Genomic DNA, 12531 nt, shown 5'->3' on the forward strand with positions numbered 1-12531 from the left:
CTGATGATAGGTTATTAATCTGAAACATTAACTATGTTTCTCTCTCCACAGCTGCTGTTAGGCCTGAATTTTTCCAGCATTTTTGTTTTTATTTTGAGCAGATTGCCTCATTGTTCCATATGCACATTGGTTTGCATATGTACCAAAATTACAAAAGTGACTATATTAAAAATGAAACACTTTACAATGGTCTGACTGCTTGAAGGCACCGCATAATGCAAGTTATTCCTTAATTTCAGTGTTAGTTGACTAGACTGGTTCATGTTGGAAATTAAACAGCATTTATGTACAACGTATATAAAAATCTGATTTCAGGGTTAATGTTCGGATTGATTTCAATTTTAGTTAAAGTAATTTGGTCCCTCGCTGCTTGGTTGGTTCTCGGCTTGGTTCTGGAGTTGCTCCAGTGGATGCCTAAACCTGCTGGTCTTGCCTGCCTCAGCATGGTGGCACAGTGGTTAGCACTGCTCCGTCACAGCTCCAGGGACCCGGTTCAGTTCCCGGCTTGGGTCAGTGTCTGTGTGGAGTTTGCACCTGACCAGTGGTGTGCCTCAGGGAACAGTGCTCGGTCCACTGTTATTTGTCATTTATATTAATGATTTGGATGAGAATTTAAGAGGCATGGTTAGCACGTTTGCAGATGACACCAGGATTAGTGACAAAATGGATAATGAAGAAGGTTATCTAGGATTGCGGCAGGACCTCAATCAGTTAGGCCATTGGGCTGATGAACAGCAGATGGAGTTTAATTTAGATAAATGCAAGGTGATGCATTTTGGTAGATCAAACCAGGGCAGGAGTTATTTAGTTAATGGTAGGGTGTGGGGAGAGTAATAGACCAAAGAGATCTAGGGGTACAGGTTCATAGCTCCTTGAAAGTGGACAGGGTGGCGAAGAAGATATTTAGCATGTTTGGTTCCATTGGTCAGAACATTGAATACAGGAGTTTGGATGTCTTGTTGATAAGACCACACTTGGAATACTGTGTACAGTTCTGGTCACCCTATTATAGAAAGGATATAATTAAACTAGAAAGAGTGCAGAAAAGATTTACTAAGATGCTGCCAGGACTTGATGTTTTGAGTTATAAACGGAGGTTGGATCGACTGTGACTTTTTTCCCTGAAGCGTAGGAGGCTTAGGGGTGATCGTATAGAGGTCTATAAAATAATGAGGACATAGTTGAGGTAGATAATCAACATCTTTTCCCAAAGATAGGGGAGTCCAAACCTAAAGGGTATAGGTTTAAGGTGAGAGGGGAGAGATACAAAAGAGTCCAGAAGGGCAATTTTTTCACGCAGAAGGTGGTGAGTGCCTGGAACAAGTTGCCAGAGGTAGTAATAGAGGTGGGTACAATTTTGTCTCTTAAGAAGCATTTAGACAGTTACATGGGTAAGATGGGTATCGATGGATACGGGCCAAATGCCACAATTGTGAATAGCTTACTGGTTAAAAACTGGGAGGTTTGGACAAGTTGGGCTGAAGGGCCTGTTTCCATGCTGTAAGTCTCTTTGACCTCTACGATTCTGTGGAATAAAAGTCTTTCAATGCTTTTTCTTAGCCTCTGTAAAGTTTCCAAAATCTATATGACCCTACAAGTTCCTCCTCAACTAACAACCTGTTTTGGGGCTTTTGAATAAAATTATATTTCATTGTTTAGCAAAATTTTCCAACTGTTGTGTTGATTTTTGACATGTAGATATAAATACAGGCAGAGAAAGACTGTTGTTTCCAGATCAGTTTTGTTCCCAATTGGATTAATTTTGCTTTAGTCTGATTTATTGCCACTTCCACAAGATTACAGACTTTCTGGTGGATAGGGGCTGTCCAAACAACAATACTTCAGCACTATGTTTGTGTCTGGTACAATCTTAATGGATCAGGCACCTGTCACTTCATTATGATTCCTCATAGACACAGTGAAATGATGAGCTTGTATTCTGAAAGTTTGCATTCTTCACTGAGCCATATTGTCAAAAGAACCAGCAGGATTTGTTAAAAACGAGAGCTAACATTCATTTTTATTTATTTACAGAGAAAACAAAGTGGTTAACCTGGTAAAGAATACAAAGTCAAAGATATATGACTCGTTCCAGGATGAGCTTGATGATTTCATCAAAGTTCAGAAAGCCCGGGGCCTTGTGCCAAAGGTGTCCTTTAGAAAATGTGAGCATACTGCAGAAGAGGAGATAGAGGACTTACCTGCAGGCAGCCCTCTCCATTCTGCTGAATACCAGTTGGAGGTCAGGCAGGGCATTTCTGGGGCCAACCCAGTTTCCTTATCAAATGAGCAGGTTTTCCCAACGGCTGTGGATGCTGAAGCTGAACAGTGGCCTCCGTTGTGGAATGACCAACCGAGGGACAAGCAAGAGCAAGACAGTGACTTGCATATAGCGTGCTACGCGGAAATGCCAACTCACCCAGAAAATAGTCGAGATCCATCCAGTGTGGAGTCCACCGACGAATGTAGACCCATGACCTCTGATGACAGCACTGGCTCACCCAAGAAAGACAAAAGTAGGGGGAGGAAGAAGGTGCGCAGAAGGGAGAAAAGGAACAAGGAGGCCGAATCTAAATGGGAGTGTGAGCATCCAAGCTACAGAACAGAGAGAAGCCCTGAAGGACTGGGTTTAGAACAAGGGAAGGAACAATCAAAGCAGAAACCAGAACAAAAGGACAAAGAAGAAGAACTAGTACTGGGCAGAGAAGAGAAGTTAAAACATAAAAAGGAAAAAAAGGACGTTTATCAAGAAAGAGAAGAAATGAAATTAAAACATAAAAAGCAGAAAAAGAAGAAGGAAGTTGATATGAGAACAGAAGAGGAAAAACTTTGGGATGAATCTATTTTGGGAATTTGATACAAAGGAACAGTGCAGACTTTGATGCTTGATCACTGCTTTAATTTGCTCAAGCATTTTAAGAATAAAAATGGTTGTTTTGAAGATTCTATAACTTTTCTCTCCAGTAAATTAATATTGTTCCAATGTTGGCCATCTCTATGAATTCTGTTTGTCGTTACCATATTTTCCAATCAGCAGCAACCTTCGTTACAAAATATAATACTGATGTTGAAAGTCATGTTTTAAGTGTCCTTATAGACTTGCTGTTAGCCTTGTTGAAACTGCAACTCTAATAAGTAAGGATAAATTGTAAATCCTTGGGCCATTAAGATCTGTTCAACTTTTAATAAACTGCTTATAGTTTTAAATGTTTTCTGATTAAGTAACATGACACAACATATACATGCTACATGAAAAGATGCACATATATAGAGCTGATCTGGAAAGACATCCTTTTAAAAAAACATTTATTTGCATAACAACCTCTTTATGTGCATGCATTTCCTGTCTAGTACACTTCAGATGTCACACTCTGTCTAATACAAATTTTGGTAGTATATGTTGGAGTATTGGGGAATAAGTATAATGAAATATGGACAGTTTTTGGAATGTATAGACAAACCCCCAACAAACACTTGGTTAAAGACTTTGTAACCTTTAAGAGCCGCTCATTTACTCTCGCACAGCAGAATAATACTTTCATGGTGCAATTGTTCCTATTCATATGCAATCACACGTTCCCTGTCATACTGCGAGTAGTGCATGGGAGATTTTGTGTGTACTTTCTGTTTGTCTCACTAGGTGTCATACATTGTCTAATGTGAAGTTCTATCGCGCTTTTCAACAACAAAATGGATCAAGAAGCAAAAGCAGTCTTTAGTGATGTACAGAAAATATCTCCAGGGACAAAAGGTATCAGTGCCACAATGTCTGCAACATCTGAACTGATCTTTGTGGACACCCAATGTTTCATACAATCCATACGGTGCAGAAGGAGGCCGTTCGGCCCATCGAGCGTGCACCCATATGAATTAGCAGCGGGCATAGCCCCTTAAGCCTCTTTTGTCATTCAATAAAATCATGGCTGATCTGATCAGAACTTCAACTTCACATTCCTGCCAACCCCCAATAACCTTTCACCCCTTGTTAATCAAGAATCTACCTAGCTCTGCTTTAAAACTATTCAAAGACTCTGCTTCCCTTGACTTTTGAGGAAGAGAGAGATCCAGAGTCTCTCAACCCTTAGAAAAAATTTCCTGATATCTGTCTTAAATAAGTGACCCCTTATTTTTAAACTGTGATCCCCTAGTTCTAGATTCTGAAAACAGGAAACATCATCTCCACCACTGTGCCACCGTGCTGCCTACATTTGTTGCAGTTCTGAAGCCACATGTAGGCCAGACCCAGTCCTGGCCTCTGGAAGACTGTTAGGTACTGTGGATCTAAACTGTACCAAATGCTGGGACTAACGGTGACACAGTGGTTAGCACTGCTGCCTCTCAGCCCGAGGGACCCGGGTTCGATTCTGCTTTGGGTCGGTGTCTGTGTGGAGTCTGCACGTTCTACACGTGCATGGGTTTTCCTCTGGGTGCTCTGGTTTCCTCCCACAAGACAAAAGAAGCTCTGGTTAGGTGCATTGACCATGCTAAATTCTCCCTCAGTGTACCCAAACAGGCACTGGAGTGTGCTAACTAGGCGATTTTCACAGTAACTTCATTGGAGTGTTAATGTAAGCCTACTTGTGACACAAATAAATAAACTAAAATTTATCCAAATGGCAAAAACAAAAACATTTCTGTGCGTATAACAATCCTCCAATTTTGCATCCAGACTAACTTTGCCAAAAAAATTACTGACTGAAGGAATTTCACTTCTTGTGATTCACTATCTTTGGAAGTGATGGGAATAAATTGTGGAATAGTATAGGATCACCAAATTAATGGCATTTGATTTTGTTTCCATTTTCTTTAAAGTCTTTATTTAATCTGCACAGATAAGTGCTTAAATCTATTGTATAAATTTTGGTAATACAACTGCTGAGTTGATTCCTTGTAGATAATTTATTTAAAATTTGAGACTATGGATAAAATACTGTGACTAAACCTCAGTATTCAAGAATGGAATGAAGTGGACATTGCAGTCAGTTAAGGACTGACCTTTTGAACCTGAGTTCAAATCCAGTCAGCCTGAGCTAATGGGAGTGAAGGAATGGTGATATATTTCCAAGTCAGGATGGCAATTGACTTGGAGGAGAACTTCCAAGGGAATGTTTGCAGACCTATTCATTCTTCGTACATGTCCTGGAGATGGAGGCATTCCAATTTTGACAACAGAAGATCTCTGTCAACAAGAATGGATTTTATGCAGCATTGTATCCCGTAAGATCACCCAGGATATATTGAGAAAGCAATATTTAGGTAATGGCATTTTCGGTTAACCGGAATCATCCATTCCCCACTCATGCCAGATAATAAAGACGTAACTATGTTGGGGCAAGGAACCAAATGTTTGGTGAAAAGAAAAGGTTCTACAGAGGAGTGAGGTACCGAGCTGACAAGGCTTATAGTGGCACAAAACTCTTTTAAAAAATCTGAACAGTAATAATTAAGTTGCATGATCAGCCATGATCATGATAGAACATAAAACAGTACAGCACAGTACAGGCCCTTCAGCTCTCGATGTTGTGCCGAGCTTTGTCCAAAACCAAAATCAAGCTATCCCACTCCCTATCATTCTGGTGTGCTTCATGTGCCTATCCAATAACCACTTGAAAGTTCCTAAAGTAAGGACAGGAAAGTAAAGAATGGCAGAGCAGACTCGAAGGGCCAGATGGCCTCCTCCTCCTTCTACCTTATGTGTTTCTATGTTAATTACCATCAACTTAGATCGTAACACCTAAAGTAAAATAGAAACCGTGTGGGTTTTCTGATGTTTCTTTTAATTTGAAAACAGGAGCATGTAGAAGTTGGGCTCACCTTAGTTTCTATTCCATTTGTAGGTGGCTTTCTTCTGCAACTAGTATCAGGTTGGCTGCAGCAATGTAGAACTTGCATAAACAGTTCTGTGCAACCAAACCATCGTACTATTACTTGCTCGGTAGGAAGCAATATTATGAGGCTCAATAACAATCAGTGCTTACGGCACTTGTCTGAAAGTGTTTGTGTTCAAGTTGTGGATTTATCTTCCACTCTTTCAACTGTTGAATATTTGTCCTGCCTCTGCTCTATCATCGGTGGCTTAGGCTATTGCAATAACTGCATTCAACAAGAGTTCTCCCAGGTTAAAATCATGCCACCTCACCTTGTTTCCCAATCCTTTCTCAAAGCCCATTTATTAAACTTCCTTTTCAAGCATTAATTGGCTTTTAAATTATGTCAGGTATGAAAGGGAAAATTTCTTGGAGTTCAGTCTCCCTCTAGTTTTCCCCACAGGTCAGGCAAGACTCAAGGTCTTCCAGCTGTTTATTCAAGAATATGCAAAGGAATCCCCATTCTTCAGACAGCTCACTTCACAGACTGAATGGTGGTTCTGAAACCAGATATTTATTATGGCATTGTGTTACTGCGATGATGTATTTTCTGTTTAAGGTGCTTTAAGAGGCAGTGTTTTGTTACAAGAGTCAGTTTGTTTGGGAAAACATGCAACACAAATTATGAGAATGCAGGATAATAACTGATTTTAACTTAGTATGTGTCACTTTGTAGAGTTAATAAACCCTTTGTTTACTTGTGTTCTCCTGATATTTTAAACCAGGTATACAGGGTCATGTGAGATTTGATTAGATTGACTGACAGAGTCATGTGGTTAATGGAAGTGGCCAAGCTTGCAGGAAGCAACAATTTCATTTCCATTTTAAAATAAAGAACAGTTGCTGCCTGAGGCTGGTGGAAGAAAGGATTGCCTCTCTGTCTGTCTGTCTGTCTCTCTCTCGAGGAACTTTCTAAAAGCTCCAGAGCTGTTAACCTGAGTCACCCGCAAGTATGCCTGTGTTTCGCTAACTAATTTTAAAGAGGGGTTGATGTCTGTAAGAGAAATATTGCTTGAAAGGAATGAACAGTTGTAGGTTAGCAGCTTTGGGTGGCACAGTGGTGAGCACTGCTGCTTCACAGTGCCAGGAATTCAGGTTTGATTCCCAGCTTGGGTCACTGTCTGCGTGGAGTCACCAACATTCTCCTCATGTCTGCATTGGTTTTCCCCCCGAGTGCTCCATTTCTTCCCACAATCCAAAGTTGTGTGGGTTAGGTTGATTGGCCATGCTAAATTGACCCTAGCATCAGCGGGATTAGCAGGGTAAATATGAGGGGTTACAGGAATAGGGCTGGGGTGGGATTGTATCAGTGCAGACTTGATGGGCTGAATGGCCTCCTGTACTGTAGGAATTCTATGAATTGTACGTTTAATATTGTTCAATTGTTAAAAGTTAAGCTAATTAATTTGTTACAGTTAAACTGTGCTGAACAAAATTTGTTTCAGTCATAGAGAATCATAGAGTGATAGAGATTTGTAGGGAACAGGCCCTTCAACCCAACTTGTCCAAAGCACCCTCTTTTTTTAATGACTAAGCAGGTCCCAATTGCCCACATTTGGCCCATATCCCTCTATACCCATCTTACTCATGTAACCGTCTAAATGCTTTTTAAAAGAAAAAATTGTACCCACCTCTACGGCTACCTCTGGCAGCTTGTTCCAGACACTTTTAATTTTGATTAAAAACTCCCTAGTTTGTCAGTAGAATCACGCCTGAACATCCTATCCTCACACCAATGCCAAAATAGCAAATTATTGGGGCCTACTCTGGCTTCATAATACAACTTTTGAATGGATCTACCTTAAAATAAGTTGACCTTTCTCTACATCCTAGCTATGACTGTAACACAACATTCTGCAACTCCCCTTTTCCTTCTCTATGGATGGTATGCTTTGTCTGTGTAGCGCACAAGAAACAATCATTCTCACTGTATACTGATACTCGTGGCAATAATAAATCAAATCAAAAAAGGTTTCTGATCTGATACCCTAACAGCCACAGCTAGTTTCATAAACCAATCACTGACAGTCCTTATCAACGCTTAACCAATCACAAGGTTACACATGCTGCCCTTGTCTTTGCACCTGCCTCTCTGCATTTTAAGTTCTTTGTGCTTTATTCAAACTGTCTGCTCTGGTCAATCATGTCCACACCAAGCAGGACTCCCGTGATCCCTGGCAGGGATCAGATTACATTTCATCACCAACATTTACAAGATAACAGAATAAGACTCAAGGCCTTATAGTTATCAGATATCGATTCTCGTCCATTTGGGATAATCTTCCTCCTTTTTAAGTACATTTATTATATGGGGAAATGAGAGGTTATTCACTTGGAAGTAAGAATAGAAAAGCAGAACATTTTTTCAAAAGATGTGAAACTTGTCAAAGTTGACATTCAGAGTGACTTTGGTGCACTCGTGCAAGGACCGCAAAGTTAGCACATAGGCACAGTTGCTCAATGTGTAAGAAACCGACGCTAACTGAGCCAGCACCATGAACCACCACACTACCCCAGGCATTCGGCCCGTAATCCAGGCCTCCTACACCAATAGAAATGGAGACTCCTCCAGTGCTCCTCCAAAGCAGCATGTCCTACAACCACTGGGTACAGCACAAGGGAAGCTTGTTGCCATCTGCTGTGAGGACACCAACCCAGGGACATCTGTAGCACAGCAAACTGGCACAATCTCACACTCAGAGCGTGCAAGCAAAACAAATACAAGGTTCAAGGATTCTGTGATGAAGTAGTCTACAAATAGGTGGAGCTGATGGCCTAGTGGCATTATCACTAGACTATTAATCCAGGAACTCAACTCACGTTCTGGGGACCCGGGTTCGAATCCTGCCATGGCAGATGGTAGAATTTGAATTCAATAAAAATATCTAGAATTAGAATCTATTGATGACCACGAATCCATTGTCAATTGTCAGGAAAAACCCACCTGGTTCACTGGAAAGGAAATTTGCTGTCCTACATGTAGCTCCAGACCCACAGCAATGTGTTTGACTCTCAACTGCCCTCAGACAACTAGGGATGGGCAACAAATGCTGGCCAGCCAGTAATGTCCATGTCCCACAAATGAATTTTTATAAAATGGACTTTTTTTTAGAAGGATGGGAGTTGGGGAAGGAGACACGATGGGCTATGCACCAGATGCAGCAAGGTAATCAGTGATTTGTACAATGTGAATAATTATGTGCAACATGTTAGCCTTTTCAATTTCATATAGTTTACGCCTTGTAACTGATCTCACACACTGTTACACTTCAGTCCTACTGATTATCCCGATTTAAATGGGGAAGATTTAGACCGGATGGCCACGTGGACACTGGGATGATGCAGATACGAAAAGGGCCATGTGTTAGAGCATGGAGTTTTCCCTTGGGTGCAGGCAAACATGCAGCATATAATCAATAGACCTCTATTGTTGTTAGGCCCTGGTTACCAGTTGTTGCAATGCTGCACTTCCAAAGACAGACCTTTGGTCTCCCAAGGAATTGAGGCCAATGAAGCACAGACAGGAAAGTAGAGTTGAGTCAGAGGGTGAGTCACGATAGTAGCAAGCTGTACACTTCTGATCCCCTTTCTCATGTCCTGCAGAATAATAAGTGTTTTTCCTAATGCCAGCAGAAAGGGCAGATTAGGACACAGTTTAAATCTCCCTCAAGAATGGTGCCTACTTCTAGGTCTCACTGGAGGCTACCACTGTCATTGGCATCTCCTCCTGCTGCCAGAAATAGCCTGGATTCTCACTGTCTCAGAGAGATTTTGTGTGTCATGTAATTCCCTTTAATGCTGTATCAGCATGTCGTGGACTTCCATCCACATCTCTGTCACATTAACCACACACATAGAAACCACTAAAATACTGCAGATGCTGGAATCTGAAACAGGAACAAAGAATGCTGGAAAATCCCAATCTGAGGAGAGAGGTCACAGTCTAAACTTGTTGAACACAATGTTGAGTCTCGAGGGCTGCAGAAGATGAGATCAGAAGATGAGCTGCTCCTCCAGCTTATGCTTCACTGGAACGTGGCATCAGGCCAAGGGCAGACGTGGGCATAAGGCAAGATGCTGAGTAAAACTGGTAAGTAACAGGAAGGTTGGGATCATGCTTGTGGACTGAGCGAAAATGTTCCACAAAGCAGCCATCCAGCAACGTTTAGTTGCCCCAACGTAGAGGAGACAGCATGGGGAGCAGCGAATACAGTAAACCAAATTGAAGGGGGTGCAAGTGACGTGCAGCTTTACCTGAAAGGGGTGCTTGGGGCCTTGAATGGTGAGGAGGTAAAGGGGCAGATGTTACACCTTTCACGATTGCATGGGAAGCTGCCATGGGAAGGTGATGGAGGAATGGGCCAGGGTGCCAGAGAGGGAATTATTCCTGCTGACACAGAGGGTGAGGGGATGATGTGCTTGGTGGTGGCATCATGCTGGAGTTGGCAAACACTGCACAGGGTGATCCTATGAGTGTGGAAGCTGATGAGGTGGTAAGTGGGGATAAGGGCAACCCTATCATGTTTCTGGGATGCAGGGAAGGGGCGAGGGCAGAAGTGTGGGAAATAGGCTTAACCTGGTTAACTGCCCTGTCAATCATGGGGGTGTGGTGAGGGAAAGAGAGAGAGCGAGAACCTTGGTTAAGGAAAAGGCTGACATGTCAGAAGAACCATTTTTGAAGGTGGCAACATCTCATAGAGTCACAGAGATTTACAGCATGGAAACAGGCCCTTTGGTCCATGCCGCCCCAAGCTAAGTTAGGGTTTAAACCCCTAAGTAAATCCCAATTGCTGGCATTTGGCCCATATCCCTCTATACTCATCATACCCACGTAACTATCTAAGTGCTTTTTAAGAGACAAAATTGTACCCCCCCCACTAATACCTCTGGCAGCTTGTTCCAGACACTCACCACTTTCTGTGTGAAAAAATTGTCCCTCTGGACACTTTTGTATCTCTCCCCTGTCACCTTAAATCTATGCCCTCTGGTTTTAGACTCTCCCTATCTTTGGGAAAATATATTGACTATCTAGCTGATTTGTGCCCCTCATTATTTTATAGACCTCTATAAGGTCATCCCTCAGGTTCCTTCGCTCCAGAGATAAAAGTCCCAGTCTATTCAGCCTCTCCTTATAACTCAATCCATCAAGTCCCAGTAGCATCCTAGTGAATCTTTTCTTCACTCTTTCTGGTTTAATAATATCCTTTCTATAATAGGGTGACCAGAATTGCACACAGTATTCCAAGTGTGGCCTTACCAATGTCTTGTACAACTTCAACAAGACATTCCAACTCCTATATTCAATGTTCTGACCGATGAAACAAAGCATGATGAATGCCTTCTTCACCACTCTGTCCACCTGTGACTCCACTTTCAAGGAGCTATGAAAATGTACCCCTAGATCTCTTTGTTCTGTAATTCTCCCCAACATCCTACCATTAACTGAGTAAGTCCCGGCCTGGTTCAACCTTCCAAAATACATCACCTCGCATTTGAATAATTAAACTCCATCTGCCATTTGTCAGCCCACTGGCCAAATTGATCAAGATCCCGTTGCAATCGGAGATAACTTTTTTCACTGTCCACTATGCCGCCAATCTTAGTGTCATCTGCAAACTTACTAACAATGCCTCTTATATCCTCATCCAAATCATTAATATAAATGACAAATAACAGTGGACCCAGCACTGATCCCTGAGGCACACCGCTGGTCACAGGCCTCCAGTTTGAAAAGCAATTCTCTACAACCACAATCTGGCTCTGTCGAGAAGCCAATTTTGTATCCATTTAGATACTTCACCCTGGATCTCGTGAGATTTAACCTTATGCAACAACCTACCATGCGGTACCTTGTCAAAAGCCTTGCTAAAGTCCATGTAGACAACATCAACTGCACTGCCCTCATCTACCTTCTTGGTTACCCCTTCAAAAAACTCAATCAGATTTGTGAAGCATGATTTTCCACTCACAAAGCCATGTTGACTGTCTCTAATCAGTCCTTGCCTGTCTACATGCCTGTAGATCCTGTCTCTCAAAATACCTTCCAACAATTTACCCACCACATGTGAGACTCATTGGCCTGTAGTTCCCAGGCTTTTCCCTGCAGCCCTTTTTAAACAAAGGCACAACATTTGCCACTCTCCAATCTTCAAGCACCTCACCCGTGACAATTGATCATTCAAATATTTCGGCAAGGGGATCCGCAATTTCCTCCCTAGCCTCCCACAATATCCTGGGATACACTTCATCAGGTCCCGAGGATTTATCTATCTACCTTGGAGCGCTTTAAGACTTCTCTGTAATATGTACACTCCTCAAGACATCACTATTTTCCCAAGTTTCCTAATATCCATGCTTTTCTCAACAGTAAATACTGATGAAAAATATTCAATTAGGATCTCACCTATCTCTTATGGATCTGCACATAAATGACCTTGTTGATCCTTAAAAGGCCCTACTCCTTTCCTTGTTACTCTTTTGCCCTTTCTGTATTTGTAGAAGATCTTTGTATTCTCCTTTGCCTGATCTGTCAAAATCTGTCCCCTTTTTGCCCTCCTGATTTCTCTCTTAACTCTACTCCTACACCCCCTATACTCTTCAAGGGACTCACTTGATCCCAGCTGCCTATGTATGTCATGTGCCTCTCTCTTCTTCTTGACCAGGG

General features: G+C 41.9%; 1 protein-coding gene across 3 annotated transcripts in view; it reads left to right on the forward strand.

The window, feature by feature from the left end:
* LOC145349042 (zinc finger matrin-type protein 1-like) overlaps positions 1–3188 on the forward strand; it is a 128893-nt gene extending 125705 nt beyond the window's left edge. For all 3 annotated transcript variants that reach the window (XM_080197321.1, XM_080197302.1, XM_080197311.1), the window contains one exon: positions 2035–3188. In XM_080197321.1, coding sequence (XP_080053447.1) covers positions 2035–2857 — 823 coding nt within the window. In that variant the 3' untranslated portion in view covers positions 2858–3188. The remainder of the gene's footprint in view (positions 1–2034) is intronic.
* The last annotated feature ends 9343 nt before the right edge of the window (positions 3189–12531 follow it).

Source organism: Carcharhinus amblyrhynchos, chromosome 1 (genome assembly GCF_965287045.1).
Source record: "Carcharhinus amblyrhynchos chromosome 1, sCarAmb.v2.hapA, whole genome shotgun sequence".
Classification (NCBI taxonomy): domain Eukaryota; kingdom Metazoa; phylum Chordata; class Chondrichthyes; order Carcharhiniformes; family Carcharhinidae; genus Carcharhinus; species Carcharhinus amblyrhynchos.